Source organism: Ochotona princeps, chromosome 30 (assembly GCF_030435755.1).
Source record: "Ochotona princeps isolate mOchPri1 chromosome 30, mOchPri1.hap1, whole genome shotgun sequence".
NCBI lineage: Eukaryota > Metazoa > Chordata > Mammalia > Lagomorpha > Ochotonidae > Ochotona > Ochotona princeps.
Window position 1 is genome coordinate 13517530 of NC_080861.1, and position 24729 is coordinate 13542258.

General features: G+C 37.3%; 1 protein-coding gene across 3 annotated transcripts in view; it reads left to right on the forward strand.

The window, feature by feature from the left end:
* ZCWPW2 (zinc finger CW-type and PWWP domain containing 2) overlaps positions 1–24425 on the forward strand; it is an 87553-nt gene extending 63128 nt beyond the window's left edge. For 2 of the 3 annotated variants that reach the window (XM_012927881.2, XM_058657024.1), the window contains exons 6-9: positions 11914–11972; positions 15236–15303; positions 20650–20771; positions 23807–24425. In XM_012927881.2, coding sequence (XP_012783335.2) covers positions 11914–11972; positions 15236–15303; positions 20650–20771; positions 23807–23968 — 411 coding nt within the window. In that variant the 3' untranslated portion in view covers positions 23969–24425. The remainder of the gene's footprint in view (positions 1–11913; positions 11973–15235; positions 15304–20649; positions 20772–23806) is intronic. The other variant, XM_058657025.1, reaches the window with a different exon arrangement.
* The last annotated feature ends 304 nt before the right edge of the window (positions 24426–24729 follow it).

Sequence of the window (24729 nt, forward strand, 5' to 3'; positions counted from 1 at the left end):
ATAAAAACAATAGTGTAGAGCCTGGTGCAATAGCGTAATGGCTAAAGTCCTTGCCTTGATGCACTGGCATCCCATATGGGTGCTGGTTCTAATCCCAGAGGCCCCGCTTTCCATCAAGTTCCCTGCCCGTGGCTTGGGAAAGCAGTCAAGGAAGCCTTGGGGACCTCCACCAGCCTGGGAGACCTGGAGGAAGTTCCTGGCTCCTGGCTTCGGATTGGCTCAGCTCTGGTCGTTGCGGCCACATGGGGAGTGAATCAGTGGATGGAAGATCTTCCTCTCTGTTCCCTTCTCCTCTCTATATATCTGCCTTTCCAATAAAAATTAATAAAATCTTTTAAAAAAAACACACAAAAAAAACAGTAGTGTAGCAGGAAGACAGGTGTAGTAGTTAGCTGTTAGATTTCAAAAGATGTCTGAATATGACATTTATATTTCATATATGTGTATGTATATGTTCAAGAACAATTTGTTGAGATGAAAAGACTACATGCTTGCAATTGAAACAGATTTGTCTCCAAGAGCTAGCTCTTAGTTGTTGTGTGCCTTTAGGCTAGTCGATATCTTTGAACCTCATTTAATTAATCTGTCTAAGTTGGCAACATTTATAATTACCTGATATGATTGCTACAAAGGTTAATTTAGAAATTACAGTAACAGCATTTTATAGTGTTTCTTTAGTAAATGCTAATACATTTCTCTGTAAGATTTTTCCTTAGAGAGAGAGAAGATGTAAATATTTAAGGAAATTTAAAATTTTCAGATTTCGTTTTTTCTTTTAAATATTATTTATTTGAAAGGCAGAGTTATATACAGAGGGACAAAATCGTGTATCTGCTGGTGTACCTCCCAAATGGCCATAATGGATGGAGCTGTGCCAATCCAAAGCCTGGAGCCATGAGCTTCTTTTGGGGTCTTCTACATGGCTACAGGGGCCTCAGCACTTGAGCCATCTTCTGCTGCTTTCCCTGGAACTTCAGCTGAATTAAAAGTGGAATATTTTGAACCGGTGCCCAAATTGGATGCCAGCTCCATAAACAGTGACCTTATCTGCTACAGCACCTGCCCTAAATTCTTAGATTTCTAAAGCATCATGGTTCCATTAGATAGTTAAGTAAAAGTTTTTGTCTTTTTACAAATAATCCTGTATTTTAAAGTAGATTCCAAATTTCAAGTTTTATAATTACATATTTGTAGGCAATGACGTAAGAAGTCCAAACTCCACCATAGGAAATCAGTTTTTATCTATTTGGTGCATTTGTATTTCTTCTGTTTTCTTCCACTTCTGTGTATTCATTTATTCAGTTTAGCTGATTATTAATGTCATTTGTGTTACCATTTTTAAACGATAACACAAACCTTGTCTATATTGTAGTTTTTATTATGTAAGAGACTTTTACTAAGTGAAAAATTAGCATTAGAAAACAAAAGCATAAAGATATAAATTCTTTACTAGGAATGATTTCCGTTATAAGAGAAAACCATTATTAGCAGTATTTTTTAAAAAGATTTTTAAAATCTATTTTAAAGTCAGAGTGACAGAGAATGAGAGGAGGGGGAAGAGAGAGCATTCACTCCCCAAGTGGCTACAACAACCTGGCTGGGCCAGGTTGAAGCCAGAAGCCAGGAACTCCCACCAGTCTCCCACCTGGGTGGCGGGAACTCAAGAAGTCCAGGACTTGAGGCGTCATTTCCTGCTTCCCAGAGCACGAGAGAGAGCTGAATTGGAAGTGGAGTGGCTGGGACTCACATTAGCAGTCTTATGTGGGATATGGATATGCCAAGTAGAGCTTTAACCCACTCTGCCAACGGTGACTGACCTTGTTAAGAGTTTTTTGATTGTGAGAACTACAAGTATGTTTATATATACAAATATATATGTATAAAATACAACATGTATAAGTTTTTCAAAAAGTTTTTGGAAAATGGAATTAAAAGATTATGTTATTGCAAAAGCTTTTGAGATACAAAGGGTCTCAAAAAAATGTATACATCAATTTTAAAAATAATTTGGACAGAAGTATAAATTTATCTTAATTGTACTTTTCCATAAACTTTTGAAATGCCCTTTTAATTTTCATTTTCTGAGGTTTCTGTTACCCTCAGTCAACTGATTTCTGAAAATATTAAATGGAAGAATCCAGAATTAAACAATTAATCATATGGCATTCTGAGTCATATGCTGAACTGTGACTGTCCTAGCCAGGATGTGAATAATTCTTCTATCTAGCTTATCCACACTAACTTAGCAGACTATTGCGAATTTGTAGTGCTGTGTTCAAATACCTTTTATTTTACCTAAATCTTCCTCCAAAAACAAGAGTATTGATGCTAGCCATTCAGATATGCCAAAGAGAAGCCTAAAATTTGTTCCTTTAACTAAAAAGGTGAATGTTTTCAACTTTAGGGGACAAAATGAGATTACTTAGATGTACAGCAAAAACAAATATTTGGAGCCTGGCATGATGCTGGCTTCCGATGCTCGCTTCAGTAGCACATATACTAAAATTGGAACGATGCCGGCTTCCTAAGTGGGCACTGGTTCCGAATTTGGCTGTTCCACTTCTGATCCAGCATCCGTGTTGATGCACCTGTGAGAGCAGCAAGGATGGCCCAAGTGTATGTGTTACTGCACCCATGTGAGAGACCTAGAAGAAACTCTGGGCTCCTGGTTTGCACCTGGCACAGCCCGGCCCCTGTGGCCATTTGAATGATGAGTCAGCAGATGGAGGGTCTCTCCTCTCTATAACTCTGCCTTTCCAATGGATAGAAACACATCTTTTAAAAGCAAGCAAACAGGAAGCTGCTACAATTCTGTGAAATTATGAAGAAAGAAAAAGGAATTTGTGATAGTTTTGCTGTCACGCCTTAAACTGCAACAGTTATGGTCACGGAGCATGTAAGTGTCTAGTTCAAATGGAAAAGGCATTAAGTTATAGGATTTAGTACTATCTGCCATTTCAGTCATCTGCTATTGCTATTGGAATGTATCCATCAAGGATAAGGGAGCTGATTCTATGTATAGGTATATAAAGCCCTTCAAAAAGTTCAAGGAAAGTAGAATCAAAAGTTTATTTTGGGTAGAAACATTTTGAAATCCTTATGTAGTTTTTCATAGTATACATCTTCGTGAACATTTTGAAGACCCTTTGCATGTACTTTATTTACATAAATGAAATGAGTTAAGCTTCCCTCGTTTTTTTTTTTTTTACTCAAAAATGTATTATGAACATCTTTACAAATTGAAGATGTCCGAGATTGTAAATGGTTGCACAGTATTTTGTGTTTATGGGAAGTGACTTGATTTATTGGATAATTTCCTGGACATCTAAGTTGATTCTAAATTTGCAAAATTATTAAAACTTGCAGCAACATCATTACGCCCAAATCTTGTTAAATGTGCAAAAATTAATATGCAAAAAACTATTAGAAGTAGCTTTGCTGGTTCAAATACTAGGCACATTTTAAATTTTGCCAAATTGCTAAATACCAACCTCCAAACAAATCAAACACATAAAAAATTATCATATCAATTGAAGTTTCATCCTTACTGTTAAGGGAATATCTAGATCAAATTGGCTTGCTAATTCTAACCAATAATAGTCTTTTCTCTAAAAGTCTCTGTGTTTTGAAATACTAAAATGAATATATGCTGGCTTACAAAGCAAAAAATACAAAAGTGTGTACTTTGGAAATTTCATGTCATTCTCTCCCTACTACTCATCCAACAAATAGCTGTGGCTATTTGGAATTAAGTATTCTGGGGAATAAACTCTTGCACACTTGTGTGCATTAAGGGTTCTTCATTACTCCAGATTTTTTAAAAAAGACACTTTGGATAATTTTGTCACATGCCAAGAAAAATTCTGTTGGAATGATAACTGATACTGTAGAAAATCGCTCTACTAATGATGGGAGAAATTCCTTGCTTCTGGTGGCGTATGTGCCTGTGTAGAATCATAATTTGTCACTCTACTCAGTTTCATTGCTTTAATTTTTTTCAATGTGTGATTTGACCTATTTCTAATAATGCTGACAGTACTAACTGAAAAACAATCTCCTTTTCATTTTGTATTTTACATTTTTTATGATTAAGTTGTAGAAATTATGTATGTATTTCTTTTGTAATACTATTAATGCCAAAAATTTGACTTACATCATTTGGAGGGCAAAATTAATGACCATTGCCCTGATTTATACCTCTGTGTATGAGAACTTTAGGGCATTATATTTTCTGATTAAAAATTCCTCCCTAAATTTATTTTTAAAATTCTTTGTAATAAGCAGAATTTTTTTTTATTAGCCTAGTTAGCAGGATAAGTTGCTCACATTTTACGACCAGATGTCTGGATATTCATCTTAACTGATAAGCTTCCTATTAATATGGAATTCATGTACTGCAGCTCGCTTAATTTACTTAGATTTATATGCATCTTTCCCCCAAAGATAAATATTGTCATAGATCCCCATGCTGGCTTCTAGCCCTGGGTGGAGAAATCTCAGGAACAAAGAGTCCCTTCGGAACAGTCACAATCAAGTAGGCTTCCAAACTCCTTTAGTTCCCATTTAGATTCTATTTTGTGGATCTTCTTCACCTTCCCGTAGGTTAGGGTTGCCACATTTGAATCATTTGGGTATTCTGTCAGCATTTGGCCATTTTACATACTATTGTGGGTAATTTCAGTTGTCAAAGAACAAAACTTCAGCGGATTGATGCTAAAGAATCAATCAAGAACTGACTTTTATTATCAATGTGTATAAATCAGGCCACATCCCACCAGGGAAATGCAAGGGTGTCTACCAGGCCTGGCAGAAAGACAGCCTCAGCAGGAATAAGGACACAGCCTATTGCTCCAGACAGGTGAATCGGCATCCGGTTGTTTTCTTTGGGTTCAAACAAGAGGGATTTGCTGATGATGGCTGAGGTTGACTATGTTCTTTATGATTGGTCGTTGTGACCACGTGGCTGAGGACAAACTGAGCCTCCAGTCTGATTACTTGGCTTCTAACATGAGTGATTTCATGCTGGTTTGGTTTGCTTTATTGAGGCTCAGTGCAGAAACTCAGTCTTAAAAAGTGGTTTCCTATAATTATGGAACACATGTGAATGAGCTGCACCTGTATTTGTTTTCATATTGAGGTAAAAGCTGAACGATTGAATGAATTAGGTGTGTACGGTTTGATGAGTTTTTTTTAATGTCTCTAAAAATGCAGGAAAGACCATACGAAAAAACAATGCATGAAAATGTCTTAATGCAAATTTTAAAGAAAAATTTCTTGATGCAAATTTTAAAATGTAAATGAATTTTTCCTGATGATTCTTTTCATTTTTCAAAAATTGAAAATGTATATTGATTTAAAAACTGCCTGTTAACTACTTTAAGTTATCTGTGGAAACCTAAATGTTATTTACTTGGGCCCAACACGATAGCCTAGCAGTTAAAGCCCTCGCCTTGAATGCACCAGATCTCATATGGTCACCAGTTCGTGTGCTGGTGGCTCCACTTCCCATCCAGCTCCCTGCTTGTGGCCTGGGAAAGCAGTTGAGGATGGCCCAAAGCCTTGGGACCCTGCGCCCACATGGAAGACATGGAAGAAGCTCCTGACTCCTGGCTTCAGATTGGCTCAGCTCCAGCTGTTGCAGCTGCTTGGGGAGTGAACCATCAGATGGAAGATCTTCCTGTCAACATCTTCAAAGGGAAATTGTCTCACTGCGAGAAAGTATTAAAACAGTCTGCCAAAGGAGTGATTTTTAACCAAAATCTCTCCAATATCTTAGTAACTATACCTGCTTGGTCAGATTTTTATCACTTTTATCTTTTTTCTTTTTCCATTTTTATTTTAAGTTGCAGTCTTTAAGAATTCTATTGGGTGATTGGTAGTAAAATATTAAAATATTACGGTTAAACAGTAGATTGATTTCTGACTCAATTCACTGCTTGTGAAAGCAGGCAAAGATCTTTGCTTCAGAATACCTGTTTTCTAATGTGATGATTGTCTTTGTTCCTTAAATTGAAGGAAAAAAGTATATGGGAATATATTTACAAAAATATATTTTTGATTTGATTTTGTTCTTTGGATTTGGCTTCAGACAAGCTGCCTACTTGTTCTCATCAAATGGCCAGTTGGGCTGAGAGGGGCCAAGTAATGCAGAGGAAACATGTGTCAGATGAATCGAGCCTTTACTTTTCTCCTCTGGAGATAAAAAAAACCATGTCCTAGTGTCAGGGCACTGTTGTTCCCAAGTACAGGGAGCGTGTCACAGGAGAGGTGTTAGCTAGCAACTGGATTCACAGAGCCTTCCTGACATCTGCAGGGCTACTGAGGGGCCTGTGGTTGCCAAGGACGCACAAGGTGAACGTGGAGAGAGGTTTTAGTGATGCCTTCTTAGAGCAATCACAGTGCAGGGGTTTGTCTGAAAGCATTCAGGGTTTAGCTATACACTGGTGCTTGACAAGCGGGTGCTTATGTCCACCTGTCAGTAATTTTTTCTCAAGAATTGCTTCCATTCTTATAAAGAAACGATAGGTGTCCTTTCTGGATATCAACATTTATAATTAGTTTTGTATTAATTTTTTGTTTTTGCGTGTACAATGCCTCTTAAGATTCCCTTCAGATTAACTCACTTGGAATTTGAGCTTCATATTACTTCAAATTTTTGTGCTGTAGGTTTCTGAAATTTGAAAGTTTTAGTCCGTAACTATCCATATTTTACCTGAGCCAGCAGACAGTGAAGAGGATCCCACAAAATGTGATTGCCCTATTGTAAAGAAACAAAAATCTTTTCAGCTTGGGTTCCAGGCACCCTGTGAAGAATAGCTTCCAGATGTGGTCTCCTGCTGTCTGATACTATAGGTCGTGTGGCAGAGCTTTCTCTATTTCCCTGCTTTTAGTCTTTATAGGTATAATGTTTTCTTTTTGATTCTGGAACAAAATATTTTATAACTTAGAATATTTGTAATTCATCATCACTCTCTTCACTCCCTTCCCTTAAAAGCAAAAGCAATATTACAAAACAAGAGAAATTGGCAAATGGCATAGCACAGAACAGGAATTTGAATAATGAGTTTGTGTTTTATAGATTTGAGCTATTGCACTAGATACCAGATAATCTTTCTTTGCTTATAGTAACAACTGTTATTCTCATAGCAAAGGAGCGTGTGTGTTTTCACTGGAAATAATACATCAGGGAAAATTAATGGATTTGGTATATAACATTGGATTTCAAATCTGTAATTTCAGCTTTATAGATATTTGACTTCTGCACACAATCTTTCAACTATTCATTTGTATGTAATGATAAACCTATTTTCTTTCTTTTAAAAGCCTATAGTTTATGACCATTTAAATTATTTCAAAATGGGTTTGAGATACGGTGCTAATTGTTTTTCACTTAACTTACCATATTTAACACTTTCATTGTATTTAAAAAAATATTGCCTCATGAATGCATGTGTTTGTGAAACTCTTTGCAATCCATACTCCATTGTTAACACTGGAGAAATAAAGTATGAACTAACGAAGGGGCCTTTATAATAGTGTCCTTCCACGAGTCTAGGTGTAAGAGTACGCCCCCCTCCTCCACCAACTTAACCTCTAGAGTCATTAGGGAGTTTATATCAAAAGTGAGATCCAGACAGAAGTTTTAGTGGACTGTATCTTCCTGAGTGTTTGTTGTTGGGGTGGGGGTGGGGTTAATTCTGCTGCTGTGGAGTACCTGCCTATTGCTGTGCAGGAGAGAGATCTTATGCTGAGGGTAAATATTCAGACTATTTGATGATCTGTGAGTTGAAGACACAGGCCAATTACCCTTACTCCTCAAATTGATATAGGAAAAGTTATAAAATATATAGTGAAGCTTTCAATATTCATCCTATTTTTTTAGGAAAATGGAGTAATACGGATTCTTTAACCATGAAATGGCTTAAGTACATCATCTTTTTGTCTTTTAAAAATACTTATTGTTATCTATATTAAAGGCAGAGAGCATGAGAAAGCTGTTCTGTCTGCTGGTTCACTCCACAAACGGCTACAGTAGTCAATACTCATGGCAAATCAGTGGAAGACGACCCAAGTCCTTGGGCCGCTGCCACCCACGTGGGAGAGCAGGGAGGCATTCCTGGTTCCTGGCTTCGGCCCAGCCCAGTCCTTGCCATGTATTAGTGCTTGCTAAGAGCATGGAACGCTTAATCAAAATATTGTACCCTCATACTGTATTTACCACAGCTGACAAACTGTTCTTTCTTTATTTTTTCTTTATATCTGCTTTTTTTTCTAAAAATATTGCTCTATTAAAACTTTTGTTCATCATTTTAGATTAACTGTAATATAGCTGCTTATTTTAAAATTTCCTGATATTGTGTTTTCTTTAACTACTGAATTACAGCGATATAATTTATTTACAATTCACCCTTTTGAAGGCTACAATTCAATGGCTTCTAGTATATTCAATATAATTTAACAAACACTGCTATCTAATTCAGAGAAGTAGCCATCATCCTGAAATGAAACCCTGTGAATTCTTCGCAGTCTCTGCCCTCCTTCTAGCTGTTCTTGATCTATTGCAGCTACTAATCTATAAATCTGACTTTTCTGGACAGTTAAGATAAACAGAATAATGTAATACTCATAGACTGCTCATAGACTGCTATTTTGATCTGGCTTTTCACTTAGAACAGTGGTTCCAACAATAATCCTTTAATTGTTAAATAATAATAATTAGCTAATTGTTAACAAAAACTAATTATGTAGATTTATGTACCATACTTTATTATACACATTTGGACTATTTTTACAATTGGTTATTATGAAAATGCTGCTAAGAATATTCATGTGAAAATTTTTGGGTGAACATAAGTTTTCCTTTCTCTTGAATATGTACCTGGGAATGGAATTGCTACACGATAAGGTTCTTTTCTGATCTTACTTTATTTCTTCTGATCTGCTTTTTAATTTTGCTGTATGCAGTTTCACCATATATGGATTTTTACTGTTCTTATTTGGCAACATGGGCATCTATAATTTTGTATGGTTAATAATGGAAAAAAATTTGCCATTACTCTTGCAAATAATTTCTTTTTATTTCTGTTGCCCTTATATCACCCTACTGTATTACATTCTTCTAGAAGCATTCTGGACCTTTTATTCTATTCTATATACCCTAACTGCTCTTCAAATAAATTCCTCTGTTTCTCTTTGCTGTAGACTAAAAGACAAGCAATAGGCATCCCTGCTTCCATATCAAAAATGCATCCCCGGGCCCAGCGGGTAGCCTAGCAGCTAAAGCCCTCGCCTTGATCCTGCTGGGATCCTCATGTGGGCACCGGTTCTAATCCCAGCGGCCCTGCTTCCCATCCAGCTCCCTGCTTCTGGCCTGGGAAAGCAGTAGAGGATGGCCTGAGGCCTTGGGACCCTGTACCCACGTGGGAGACCTGGAAGAGCTCCTGGCTGCTGGCTTTAGATCAGCTCAGCTCCAGCCATTGTGGTAACTTGCAGAGTGAATCATCAGGCAAAAGATCTTCCTCTCTATCTCTCCTCCTCTCTCTATCTCTCCTCCTCTCTCTGTCTCTCCTCCTCTCTGTATATCTGACTTTGCAATAAAAATAAATAAATCTTTTTTAAAAATGCATCCCCAATGAAATTATTAAATATAGCTTGACAATAGGTGGCTGGATTTTCTGCCATTGTCTATACCTACAATGTCAGGATACTTAAATAGCAGAGTGATGGACTTAGGACTGTTTATGAAGAACTATACTATTGTAATAATATGGGGGAATAGCTAGGGAGAGGGGCAAAGGGCAGGGGAAGGGAAATCCCGGAGCCTATGGAACTGTAACATAAAATAATTTTAAAAACCACATTAGAAAACATTTCTTCTCTCTTTCATGTATCTAATCAGTTCTTTGATGTGCTCACTGAATTCTAGATTCAGTGGTTTTTCTATAACAGCTGGTTTGGTTCTTTTGCAAATTCATCTATAGTTCATAGATGTCATGGAAACCTGCCTTTATTCCATATAATTTTATTTTTTAATACCTTTATAATACAAGTATGTTTACTTTCAGTTCAAGTTTATTACTGTAATACAATTGCATAGAAAATAAAAATCAGAATTATAAGTGAAACTGAAAGAATTTTTGCAAAAATAAGCATTATCTTCTAGCCAGCAAATACATCAAGAAACACAATATTGGGTCTGTTACAACAGCTGAGTAGCTAAATCCTCGCCTTCTATCTGGAAAAGGAAAAAATTGTAAAAAAAAGAAGAAGAAGAAGAATTTTCTGAAATGCTATGGAGTAAATTCACCTGCAAGAGAAATCCCTTAGCTTTCACTGTTTCGTACCACTTAAATTTTGAATATGATGTGTTGAGAAACTGTTCCTAGTCACTGTGGCTCCCACAGTGGTACTGAAGTGGGAGCTTTGTCAAAGCAAGAATGGCTTAGAACGTCAACTAATAGCCACTTGGGATGTGAACCAACAGAAGATCTTTCTCTCTGTATCTCTTTCACTCTGTGAATCTGCCTTTCCAATTAAAATAAATAAATCTTAAAAAAAAAAAAAAGAAAGAAACGAAGCGTTTTGAGAACCCAGATGTGTTCTTTTGCTGTCTTGTATTACACATTTGACCCAAGGGTAACCACTATTTGACTTCTAGTGCCATAGCTAAATTTTGCTTGTTTTTAAATTTTATGTTAACTGACCTATACAGTGCAAATACACTTATTTGATAGGGTTTTCCTTCTCCATAATCCTCCGTATGCCCTTAATTTTAGTATCTTTGAATGATTGATTTTAGAGACTTAAAATTATTGTATTGTTTTTGTATTTCTTGGTGAGTATAAAAATCATGGATAAATTTTCATATTAACTATTTGATTTTGAGATCCTGATGATATTCTTAGAAGTCATAAACATGGCTTTCTTGCTCTAGACATACTGGTGTAATATGTTTGTTCTATTAGAACCACTGTTGTTTTCCACCCAGTACTTCCTATGTCAGACTATATACTAATTTTTACTTTTGTGTCCTGGTGTGCAAAGTGTATCTATTCTCTTTTTAGGAAAAGAAAATATTTGGAGCCCCAGACCTTATGAAGCATTAGTAGTATAGCTATCAGACCTGGGTCCTATTAAGACATGTCACTCATCTTTTCTTACATTACAAAAGCCCAGCCCTAAATCCCTTTAAGCTTATCTTTAAACAAATCCTTGTGGGTTTTCACTAAATCAGCTCTCCTGTATAGCTCTCCCTTCCACATACTTCAGGCTTTGGGATTTTGGATTTTTTTTTTCTTTCTTTATTGTGTGTAGAAAATATATAAACTATTGTGTTATTTTTGGTGTTTATGGAAGTGAGTAAGGATAGGGGTAGATAATTTGAAAGATAGGCTCCCATATCAGATCAGTTTACCATTACTGGTAATTGAGCAAATCCATGAGATTGTTGTGACTGGAAAGAGGCTGACTCGATTTTCAGGTCTTGCTTATATCCGCCGTCTGAGTGTTTCTTCTAGCTAAGCTGCTTGGACTGGCGGCCAGCATTGTGCTGTAGCAGGCAAAGCTGCCACCTGCAGTGCTGGCAACCACATGGGTCCTGGTTCAATATTAGCCCAGATAATGTTCCTAGGAAAAGGAACAAAGATAGCACAACTGCTTGGGCCCCTGCACCCATGTAGGAGACTCTAAAGAAGCTCTTGGATTGGCTCTGGCCCAGCTCTCAATTTTGTAGTCTTCTGGGGTGTAAACCAGTGAATGGGAGATATCTCTGTCTCTCCCTCTCTTTAACTGTGTCTTTCAAGTAAATAAAACAGAACTTTAAAAACAATTATTTGGACCTTCAGAGACCTCTTAGTATGCTGAGCAGATCCAGTTCCACATGAATGGATTTATGTCATTGTTGTTGTTTTACAGACGAAAATTTCCCAAAATAATGCTGAAAAGAAAACAGCCAAACCTCGAAAAAGGAAAAGGTATGTGTTTTTTTTTTTTAATAAAAAGTATTAGAATAAAGCTGAGATAAGTACTTTAATTTTATTTATTAAATGACATTTTCTTCCATCTTTGATACTATTTCATTAGGGAAACATTGTCTAAAACTTTGTAAAAGAATTAAGACATCTCTGATATGCTGCATGAGACGCTCCGTGCTGAACCCACAGTACTCTGAGAATATGTATTAGTCCTTAAGCTTTTCAAAGGCATTTAATCTTCCTCTGAAGAACCTGTAGTCACTTTATAGTGCTGATCGCCAATATCAGCTCACTTAAAAGGCAAAATTCCGGGCTTTTCCAGCAGGATGCCCCATTACCTGATAGGATGAGGGATCAGCAGAGGGGTCACAGAAGGCATTACTGTGACACTGACTGGCATTCAAGAACCATACTCGGGGCTAGAATGTGTAAGGCATACGTGGACCAATGCCCTGACACTCTGACCCCATTGGACGGTTTAGAAGGGCCGGTGGAGTCTATGCAGGAGGCATGACAGTCTATAGGACGCTCGGGGCTGACCAGAGCAACCTCTGGCATAGTTAACACTGGCTGGCAACAGGCCTGGTTGGAGAGCGTGGTGGAGGCCTTGGCTGCGTGGAGCCTACCACTAAGGGGCACAGGAACTGGAGGGAGGCTGAGTTCTGGTCGGGTCACAGTTGTAATCCCTTGGCACAAATATCAATTCGGCTTTGACGCACCATGCCGGATTAGACCACAGCACAGTTTGGTGCTCTGGAGGACCAGGATAGACGTTGGACGGGCTCGGCTAGGCCTCAACCCCATCTGAGCCATATATGAGATATGCGTGGGTATGGACGAGCCGTGGCTGGGCTGAAACTCTCAACAGCAGGAACCAGAATGGATTGAAGAGCGGAGCTGGCCGAAGGACCTGCTGGAATGCGTGAAGCCCGACACCATGAAGGAGTCGGAGGGAGGAACCTGAACAGATCCTCTGACAGGACACTGACTCTACAAATAAACGCAAGAAGCATGGAGGTAAATAACCCAGAAGAGGCTTTGGAATGTGACCCACTGGAATACACTTGGCTCGGGTTGGGGCAGACCAGGCTGAGTCAGTTCACGTCATCCACTGGCAAGCCCAAGTGCTGAAACTGTGTGGGGGCCTGGCCGTGTTTGGTTGCGAAAAACAAAAAACAAAAACAAAAACAAAAAAACAGTACAAAACACAAAATGCCAAGGTGAAATGGCCTGTGCTAGCAGGGAATGCAACACCCGACCAGCACTCCTCCCACTGGTTTAGGTGAGGGACAAGAGTGTGATGGGCAGAGCCGGGGAGAGATGCAATACTCATTGGTTCCAATAGAGGTCGGGGCTCAGAAGAGAACCAACCTAGGGGTTAAAACCATCAGCTGATCGGAGTGATGGACTGTGGCGGGCACTGTGCTTACTAGTAGTACATGTAGGAGCCTGGACTGGGAATGCCTCAAAGTTTTTTTAGGGGGATTCCCCTGAACAAAATGGAGGAATCAAAGCATTAATCAAAAAAAGATGGAAAATGGAGTAGATGAATCAACCACCTCAGCTTTATGCTTGCAGCGGAAAACTGGACAAGGGGAAACCCTAAGACGGACTATCAGTGGACTCTGCACCAGCCTCATCATACCTGGACTGTTGCTGATGATATGTTGGTGCTTCTAATTGATCGAGGTGACGCTCTGCTGGCTCTGCCTACAAACCTGAGAGGGCCTCCCTAAGAGGCGGTTGAACTTGAACTGGACAAGTGGGATGCTGGACTCTGTATAGTGTAAACTTTTAATTAGGGAATCTCAACGGAACTTGAGCTGTGGTTATGCATCAAGGTGAAGGAATTCATGATGGGGGAAGGGTTTGGGGTGAAGGGGGGGGAATCCCAGTACCTATGAAATTGTGTCATGTAATGCAATGTAATTAATGAATAAATGAATATTTAAAAAAAAAAAAAAAAAAAAGAATTAAGACAATATTTAAAAATCTCAGGAAGACACATACGCACAAATATGCTGCACGAGAGCTTTTAAAGACTGTTGTTCTGTGAGGAACTAGAGAAGTAACTTTTTAGTTTAAAAATAGGCAGTATGATCCAGAAACAGGCCTTCATATGAACAATTAGTCATTGATGATATGCTTTAATGGTTATGATTGAAGCAGCCAAATAGTTTATTTTGTTTAGAGTGAAAGTAATGCTGTGTTAAAAGAAGTACTACTAAAAAAACCTAATAATCCTTCTCTTTTTGTCCTCCCCAGAAGATGAATAATTTTCGTTTTAAAATTTAATGAACTTTAATTTGAATGTAGAAGATTTTTCATCCCTTTATTTCAGTTGTACTTCACAGTAACCAAGTCAAATAGCTAGGGAATACATCATAATTATCTCCATTTGAAAGAGAGTGTATGGTTTGGATAAGTTAACTGACTTTTTCAAAAGCTCATGGTTAAAGCAAAATGCATTGTAGCAAATGTCTTTTTTTTTTTTTTAAGATTTATTTATTTTTATTGCAAAGTCAGATACACAGAGAGGAGAAGAGACAGAGAGGAAGATCTTCTTTCCGTTCATTCTTTCCGTTTTCCAAAACTGCCGGGGTTGTGCCAATCCGGAGCCAGGAACCTCTTCTGGGTCTCCCACATGGGTGCCGGATCCCAAGGCTTTCCCAGGCCACAGTCAGGGAGCTGGATGGAAAGTGGAACCACTGGGACATGAACCAGCAGCGCCCTTATGGGTTCCTGGCGCGTGCAAGGTGAGGACTTTAGCCACTAGGGTACTACGCCGGGCCCTGCAAATGTCTGTTAACTCTAAATCAATAATATGTTATGGTGGGAAAAGCACAGGTGTTGCACTTCTAGCCTGCTCAGCCATTGACCTCTGTTTCAGATTTCTCGGTTTTGTCAAATAATGAGAGTAACAATTACTGTAATCACTGCTTTTGTTTGTTTGTCTTGGTTTTGTTTTTTGTTTTGTTTTATTTTGAGAAGGATTCCATGAAAAAGCCCATGCATGGTGCTTGGGGATGTAGTACTTTGTATCTTGCGTGAGCTCAGATTAGCATTCATGCCTCTTGGTTTTTTTTTTTCCACTGCAGCAAAGTCTTACTGTGTACACAATCCACAAAAACACCTTAAAATAAAGAAATCTTATTCATAATCCACAATTATTAAATGAGTATACATAAATATATACACACATGTACATTTTATATAGACATACTTGATCTTCTGAAACTAAATATATGTAACTCTTTTTCTAGGGAAGCTAGTTTGAGATGCTCTTTTGAAAATGTGTGTTCTGATGAAGCCTTGTCAAAGGAAGACATGGGTATGTAAAGGCCCGTCCTGCTTTTATTTTATTTACCTATCTTAAATTTTACAAAATATAGTTGTGATCCTTTGAGGGGAGAAAAAAAAAACTCTGTTGTACAATATGTACAAGAAACTTCAGTGGCTCGTTTCTGGCACTGACTTACATACTAGGCCTTTTAAAGTTGTCTTTCTGTTTTTGAATTAGATTTTCACTGATTTCGTCATACATTCATTTCTGAAAAATAATCTATGCACCAGCAGCCATTGTTGGAGGAAATAATAAAAAATTGGACACTGCCAGTGGAAACACCCCATTCATTGCAAATTCATTGATGCCCAAGGAGGAGTGGCAGCAGACCTGGGTTTTGAGCTGCTTTGTTGCGGGCAGTCATTGGTTGAATGTGGAAGGCAGGGGGAAAGTTCTACTTCTCATGTGAATTTCTCCTCCTACATTTCCCTTGGTCTTGAGAAGTAGCCAATGCTTAGTTGCAAGAAGAAACTTTGTCAGTCATATTGAAAGCCTGTTAGCCCCCTAATCCTTCATCAGTACCACATTGATAACTTTCACTGAGATCACCCCCAAATCCTGTGGCAGTGCGTTTCAATGGACTAAATAACTCAGTCACCATCTCATTAAAAAAAAAAGGAAAGCTTGCCAGAGAGGGACAGAGGGAGCAGTTATGTTCTTAAAAATCATTTTTTCCGTGAAATTTTGTTGTTTCTCTTTCTACTTGCATTCTGCTGCTATTTTTCCACCAACTTTTCACGATTGCTTTGTCCCTTTGCCTCGCATGTTGAGTTCACTTGTTTCTGTAGGAAGGTGTAACTCTATTCTTGAACTGAGTTCCTACTAGGAGACCTTGGCACTGTAAACAAGAACTTCAAAATTGGGACCCTTACAATTCATACAGGGCACGACAGAGGAAAGTCCTTGCAGCCCAGGATGTCCGTTTCCTGAAAGTGACTTCCCTCTTCATGAATATGTACATCTCACTAGTTACCACCCTGCAAAGGGAGGCCCCTTCAGATCTAAAAATGTTGAATTCGTTGTTAAAATAACTACAGTGACCTGCATTTTATTCTTTCTAAGGAGAGAAAAGAAAGCATGGTCTACTTGTGTCCTTTGCAAAAGCTGACTCACATCCTGAAACGGTGGTTCTTTTTCAAGTTTCTCTCTCCTCACAAGTTTTATTCCAATCCGTATTTCCATGTTATCCATCATTTCAAACTTCTACTGTCTTTCATTTCTTCATAGCTTGAGGTAGGATCGGTCCTGAATCACATGATACAGGGAAGTTAAACGTGTTCTTCTTAAGTCTCTGTCCCACTCTTTGAACTTGTCCCACTCTGAGTCTGGGTGCTGATATTTCCCAAGTCTCCTGCTGCAGTGTTACAGTTTCTGTGTTGGCTCTGTGCTCTACCAATTCTGATAGTTGGAGGACAAGAGGAGATCTGACTGACCACAACTTCATTCCTACAAGCATCAGTTTCCTCATCTGTGAAATGGAGAGGCAGTAAAGCCCTTTTATTCAACAAAGGCAAGACCTATTTCTGGAAATTAATAAAATCAGCTGAGGAATCATTAATTAATTCAAATGGTGTGCTTGCATGTCTGTAAAGATTTGATCTAAAAATAAGCTTCAAAATTGCATTTTGAAGTACTACCAGAATGTATTATTTCTGTATTGTCTCTATGATTTCTTTGTTGTAAGAAGAAAATGTACGGTGATGAATGATATTAGCAACAATAATGATGAGCACATGTCCTCATTGTTTTAAATACTCCATATTTAATTGTTCATTAAACTTTTTCAATATCTTTATGAGATAAGTAAACTAGATATCAAATAATCTTCTATTTTATTGTTGCGGAAGAGGCTACATGACTTTTCCAAGAACACATGACTTCTTTAAATTAATCAAGGTGTGCAAATACTGCCTTAGCTGTTTTTAGTGCCAGGAAGCTTATAGTCAAATTTAGGTTTTTTTGTTTTTGTTGTTACAGTATTGATTGTTGCTTCGAGCATCTTTTAAATTTAGTAATTATCCCATATATCTCTATCAATACACTGATTTTTGTTTCTTTTAATGTGTTAATCTGTGTCTGTTTTGTTGTTTAACAATACTTAGCAATAGTTCTGTTGGTAGTAGTCACTTATTTGGTGGTAGTAGACAGGCTATAAAAATTGGGCTGGCATACTTGACTTATCCAAGAGCAACTTATAATCTGTTAACATCCATGATCATATTATTAAGGAGTATGTTTAGCAGCCACTTCAGGTAAGCTTGGAAGAGAATGGTTATTGGAGAAGGTGTGGACCCTGGGGAACACGAGAGGAAGCATGAAGGCCCTTTAGCCCTTGGATCTAGGAGGTAGTGAGAAGCATTGCACCTGCCTATCCTTGGTTTGGTAACCTGTCACTTCTAGGCCCAAAGGTGCTGTTGGCCTTCCTGCCCCTTCCCCATCCCTGGTACTTATGTTTATTTCTGGGAATAGTACCATCTTCCTTCTTACATCTCAAGCCATGTTTTACTTACCTCTACTGTGGAATTGTAGCCATGCAGAAGACGTTTTATAGTTGCAGAAAACAAAATGCCTCTTCCTTTTCTTCATGCTCCTGTAGCAGAATGTCTTCCAAATTTCAGCCTTGGCTTAGCATTGCCAATTTCTTTTTTCAGTGCCAGATTCAGGGCGACCCAACCCATTGTCCCTACAAAGAGAGAAATAGCTTCTTTAAACATTTAATACAGGAATAGAGATTAAAGAAAACTCTATAAATACACATGTAAAAACATTTCAAATGGTAACTGATTTATTGAAACAGTGAATAACTTTTTATCAAAAATGGAAAAATAACACCGTTTTATATTACATGCATTCGTTTTTTAAAGTAAGAGGCAGGCTGAAGTATCTGAAATGCGTTCTTTTTTGTTTCTTCTTTTTTCTGTTTTCTGAGTGATGGAGCAGCTGTAATGCTACCACTTTACTCTCAACAGCAAATTGAAACAAGTCAGAGAAACTACAGGATAATCAGTATTGATGGAAGATGATTGGTCATACAATCAGCAAAGGCGATCATTTTGTCTCTCTCTTTGGAAGATATCATTGACCAATTTTGATAAACCTAGTTTGTAGGTTACAGTAACTGCCACATATGGAGAATTAGTTTTGAACTTCAGTTTACAATATAGAAATATCTATTTAGAACAGAAGACCTTTCATTGCTCTAGAATCAAGACTTGACATCAGCACCGTTGATGTTATGAACCCTAGTTGGCTTTTCAAGTCATCCATCACTTTGTCTACCCTCTGATCAAACAGCAGTGTTCAGATTTTTCCAGATCACTTGAAAACAGAGAGTTTACAATGACATCTATTATCATGAATTGATTGTATTTTAGCCTCACGTGAGAAATATGAAGATACTTGTTCAACATTTTCCCTTTATAGCACATCTCAAAATCTATCTCCTTTTAAATGTTGCATTAAATTTCTGTGTCAGTTTCCGTAGATTGAGAATGTAAACTGGCAAAATACATTTGTGAGTGAGACTGGGTAACTAGTATGCAGATAACCACAAGCAGCCTTCTAGAAAGGGGCAGATCATTAAGTAAGACATCTGTCAAAGGGGAGCCTGTAAAATCACTCCGATGTGAACACAAATTCCGCTAGAAAATTCTGACTTAGATGTTGACTTTTCTCCATTTTTAAAAATGAGCTTTAATACCACTCTTCTGGAATGTAGCATTCTGTACTGTGCATTCCCAGGCTTTAGCAAAAGCCGTATTATGTAGATCAATGTCAAGTCAACCAACATGCCCATTAAAGCTTTAGTTGCTGTTGTTGTTTTTAATATAGGAACTTATTCTAAGTGTGTAATGGCTAATCATAAAGCTTCTTTAAAACTGTATGTGAAGTTTTCCATAGAGGAACTTTAAGTTTGGCTAGGAAGAAATGCTGGCTAAGAAGACTTGTCAATCTGTACATATATTTTTGCAGTTACTGGCCCTCACTAAGTAGACAGTAAGTCTTTGTTGGCTGAGTATAAGAGGGCTGTGAGAAGCAATGAATATTGACAGAATTTTTGCAGAAAAATTCTAATGTGAAAAATTGTTTTTCTAAAACTAAAAACTGTTTCTCGGGTACTATAATGATACCCATGGAAGAAGGGGAATTTGCTATCTCACAGCATGACTATTTCATTGACACTTATAGCCAAGGAAATGTTTCATTTAAGAACTTATGGCCAAATTTTTAATTTTCCTTTTTGTGTCCAGCCTGGATTTCAATGAATGATCAGCTGCTCTGCGTGATGTGGTTTTTGCTTACCTGCCAATTAATGGCAAGTAATAGGTGGTAACTCATCAGATTTTGTTACAGGAGTGGAAGATGAAGAAATTTACACTTATGGTCTTTCTTTCCAAATCACGCTGTCCTTAGAAGGCCTTCTCTGATGCTCCATCTGTCCCCGGTGCAGGGCAGCAGGACACATATGACCTCTTGTCGTTGATCTTTGAACAGAATCCTGTAGCAAATGAAGATGTTTCTTTGTTAATTTCCCGAATTCAAACATGTATTGTCAATCAGTTGTTGGTTAGCATCGTGTTTTATTTCTTTGGTAAAGGTTATCGTTTTATCTCAGCAAGTTGGATATATTATCAGATTTTTGCTTCATTTTTTAGTTTCAATTAGTTTTTCATTTCTAAAATTTCAACAAATTCAATATAGTTCATAAATATTCTAAGAATTGAATTATAGTCCCCTCTTCCTTTCTTCCCTTCCCCTTCTCCCTTCCACTTTCCTTTTGTCTTCCTCCCTCCCCCACCTTTCTTTCTTTTCACAAATTATAAGCCATTTGTCTTTGTGAGAGCTGTCTATTGAGGTCCTTAGCACGTTTAAATGAATTGGTTATTTTTGTTTTGTTGTTCAGTTTTTCTTAAGTTGCTGGTATACTGAGAATGTTAGTTTGTCAGATAGCTAGAAATAGTTGTCATAGACATCATCTGGCTCATACAAGCTAAGTTTTGCTCTCTGTTGTCTAAAGACATTTGCTATATCTTACTCTACACGTGATATAATTTAGTTTATTACCTTAATAAAAAATTCTAATGAGCTTTTGATGTTTCAGCAATTCTTCATAGTGTGTAGATGGCAAGCTTATTTTTTTTTTAAGGAAAATATAAAAGATTAACCTGGAAATACCTAAAATTTTTACATGAAGTAGTCATATGTGAAGTTTATAGTGAATATTTATATTTCATTTTATAGCATTCTGGGTGATTTAGATTATGAATGAGGTGGTGAGTTAGACTGAATTAACTTAAGCATAGCTGATTAACCATACTAATGATGTTTCTTTAGTTGTCTCTGAGACGGAAGTTTTACTAGAAGAGCTGGAGCAAATGCTACAGCAAGTACTAGAACCCCCAGCAACAGCTGACAAGTCTGAAGGACGTGGAGAAGAAATGAACGCCAGAGAAAAGGTAGTATGGTTAGTTTTTTTTTTGTTTTTACTAAGCCTAAATAATACCTTCAAATTTACCAAAGAAGTGTTCATGATGAGCAGATCTGATGAATATGTATGTCAGTGTTTGAAGAGTCATGTACGTTGAGGCAGAGCGGTCCTCTTAATTTTAGAATGCAGTAAAGGTGGAGGGAACTCACTGTGCTGTACTGGGCTACTTCAGCGGGACTTTCACCGCCGCTGATCCTTGCCGTTGGGAGAAGGGGCCGACACAACAGCCCTCACCGGGAAAGCTTGGAAGCTCATTGGGAAATCTGACTTCTTTGTTTTATGTGCCAGAATAGCCTCCACAATAAGGAAAGAAGCATAGAATTTTCCCGCAGATTAAGCATCACTGTTAATATCTAGATTTGTCTTTTTTTTTTCCCCTGTAAACCGACTATGTCGGAATCAGAAAAGATGTATGGACTTATCTTTTTTTCTCTTTTTCCATATCTCTACAAATAAAATGAGGTGTGTGTGTGTGGTACAGGGTCCAGAACATTGATATAAATCAGCAATAAAAAGAAAGTGTGGGCAGATGTACCCCACCATGTGATTGTTCGCTAAACATTCAGAACAGAGCAGCAAGCAGTTGTGCCTCTGGAAGACGTCATTCGTTCGTTCATTTAGGTGCTGATCAGACAGGCTGATTCTGAGAGTGATTCCGGATATGCTGCTTGCACCCCAGCTTGGACTCAGCACGAAGGACGTGGGTACCTTGGCACAGCTGTTGATCACCTGCCTCGGAAGATTGTTTAGAAGGTTGAGATAGGCTGAGGAGACTGCGTAGAGCAGAAAGAGACACGCGGGGTGAACTATTTTTGTAGGGATGGAATAGCAACGGGAGTGTCTGGGATAAGTCCCTGCTGAGATCCGCATCATTTCCCTTCTCCTATCTTCTCATTGGGAGCAATTATCCAACCCCAAGCCTGTCTGTTCTCCAATTTAGAAAAAGAAGGATTTATAAGTAGACAAGGTGGTTCACAAACTTTGGCAGTCTGCCCAATTGCGTGATGCCATTCACAAAGTTAATGAGAATAAAGATGATTCTTAAACACCTCATTTATTTCGTTAGAAAGAATACAGAATTTATCTTTATATAAATAAATGCATTAAAATAAAAGAAGCACATTAAAATCTTCTACTAAGTTTTGAAAATCGAGATGGTTTTCTGAATTAGCACCAGCAATGCCAACTTTTATCTGAATTTGAAATAGAAATCCTATTTTTCCAGTTAGTTTTTTTTTTCTAAAAAAGACCTGGAATACGCATATGAATCTTACCTTTTTTTTTTTAGAATAAGATTTATAGATTAGTGGCATATGTCTTATATACATAATTAACATATAAATTATTCTTTTTCTAACAATTTTACACTTTGTTTGAATCCCTTATGGTTTTGTGCTGTGTTTTTTAAATCTTACCAGTTTGTCTTTTCGAAAGTACAACCAGATTGATTTTTTATAGTGATATCCTGGAGCTTTTGTAGCACCAAAATTGCCTTCTATTTTGCCATTATAACTAGTAACTCAATTGAACAGAAAATCGCTACTGATTTTTACTTCTTAAGGTAAAATACATAGCTTTGATACAACACCAGGTGGGAGCTCACTTTTTGTTTTAGATTTCTTAAATTCTTTTGTGCTTTCAAAAGCCATTCAGGAATTGTAAAAGTTAATCATTTTAACTTGCTGGCAGGCAGGTTGACTGCCTCCTGCTGACTGGTTCATAAGACACTCTACACGCTGGGCTTTGTAAGTCTGGCATTCATGCCAGGTTCAGAATATTTAGAACCATGTTCGCTTTTAAACGAGGAGAATGGCAATGAAACCAACTGTCAAAGCTGGAATAATTTCCAGTTTAAAGGAAATGATCACCTCTAAGATTTTTTTTTCCTTTTTCTTTCTGTTATTTAGGAAGAATTAATATGCCTTCCAAAAGCAACTCCATTTAGAACTGGAGGTGTGTTCTGTTTTTAGAAGGAAGTGACTTATAAATTAGCATGCTGCAAAGAACCACCAGATAATATTTAAGTCCTGAGCATCTTGATTCTCTGATGGGATCCTATGTGAGCTATTTTCACTTATACATTTAATGATGTTTTCATCATTCATTTCACCTATGAAGTTTCCGTTGAATTTCCCTCAAGTATTTACGACCAAAGAAGGCGAGTAGCAACATGACAAAGAGTGTATACACACAGATAATCAGAATGTATTCCTATCTGTCATTGAAATGCTTTATGAGATTATTTTCCTCAATAGAGTCATCTCCCTAATTATGTTCTTTTGTAGCTGATAATACAGGTTGACATGTCCTGACTTGGCAAGCAAAGGGAGGAAATTAACTCTAGCTTTTCATAAGTCCATCTGACTAATTCACAAACTGGATAATCCATGTGCAAATAATACAGTTCACTGAATAATTATTTGTATTAAAAGCTTCATTTTTGACTTATGAAAAACTTGTCTTAACTGCAAATGTTTTCTTTTATTTCCCCTGTCCTCACCCGGAAAGGTAGTCCCACCTTTGATGGATAGGGAGTTATAAATCTTGAGTATACGTGCGTGCACGTGTGTACGCCTAGGCCTACCTCTGCTTTTACTGCTGGCTTTTCCAATTAAGTATAAGTAATGCTTAATGGGAATAAGTAATGCATATGCTTATGAGAAAATGAAGATGGAAAATGTGACTAAGCAAGTTTTAATTTATATTCTCTCTGGTAATAATTCAAAAGAAAACCAACACAGAGTAATCACACAGAATTTAAGTGATGATGGTTGTCCAAATTAGATTTTTATAAAGCTGGAAATGTGTACTGTTAGAGAAGAGAGACAATGTGTAAAGAATCCCTTATCATTTATCATACATTTATACAAAATGTGTGGATATCATGATTAGATCACTGACATAGTAGAAAGTGCTGCATAACTGCTATGAAATGACTCTGTTTTGTTGAAATAGTCGAGTAAACTGGATGTAGTCCTGATGAACCATTGGTTGTTTTTACAGTTACCAAAATACAGTCCTGAAGCTCCTGCAGGCCATCAATTTGAAAGCCACTATGAAGAAGACTATCTTGTAATTGATGGGATAAAATTAAAAGCTGGAGAATGTATTGAGAGCATAAGCAACAAGTTTAAAGAAATAGATGCTTTGATGTCTGAATTTTAGAATATTCTGCATATTTTCAGTAGTTAATTATGAAAACATTATCATCTTTATATTTCCCTTAAGCACAACACAAGAAATGAGGTAGGTACACATTACGCCAGGGTTCATCTGTGTAACATCTTCCCGCTTTGCATTTTGAAAATGTTCATGGTTTTGAGAACCAATAAAATGGTATTTAAGTTAATGTTGTATATTTAGAATTTAAAAAGCCTTTGATGACTTTATTTTTAGCTTTTATTTTTATTTTTTGCTTTAATTTTAAAATGATTCATGAAGCTTGCTTTCACAAACACATGCTTTGTAATGATTGTTTAGGCACTTTGTTCAAATGTGGTTAAATTAAAATGCCTTCCCAAGCTATTTTAACTCTCAGAGATAATTCAAATCTAATTTTGTTAGAGAATGTGTATTTGAAGTGAAATGAAACTATTACAAAGTAAGATGAAATAAAATTAAAATGGTGTATAATATGTAGTTGGAGTTTTTCTTAAAAAAAAAAAAAAAAAAAACCAGAAATGTCAGTTGAAGTCTAAGCTGCTCCTGCTTTGACAAATGTCGCCTCTCAGTACCACTCGGAGCCACAGTGACTAGGAACAGTCTCTCAACACAGCATATTCAAAATTTAAGTGGCGTGAAACAGTGAAAGCCAAAGATTGCTTTCTCTTGCAGCTTAATTTATACCATTTCAGAAAATCCTTCATTTTTTTTTCCTGGAAAGGCAGATTTTACAGAGAAAAGGGAGATACAGAGAGAAAGATTTT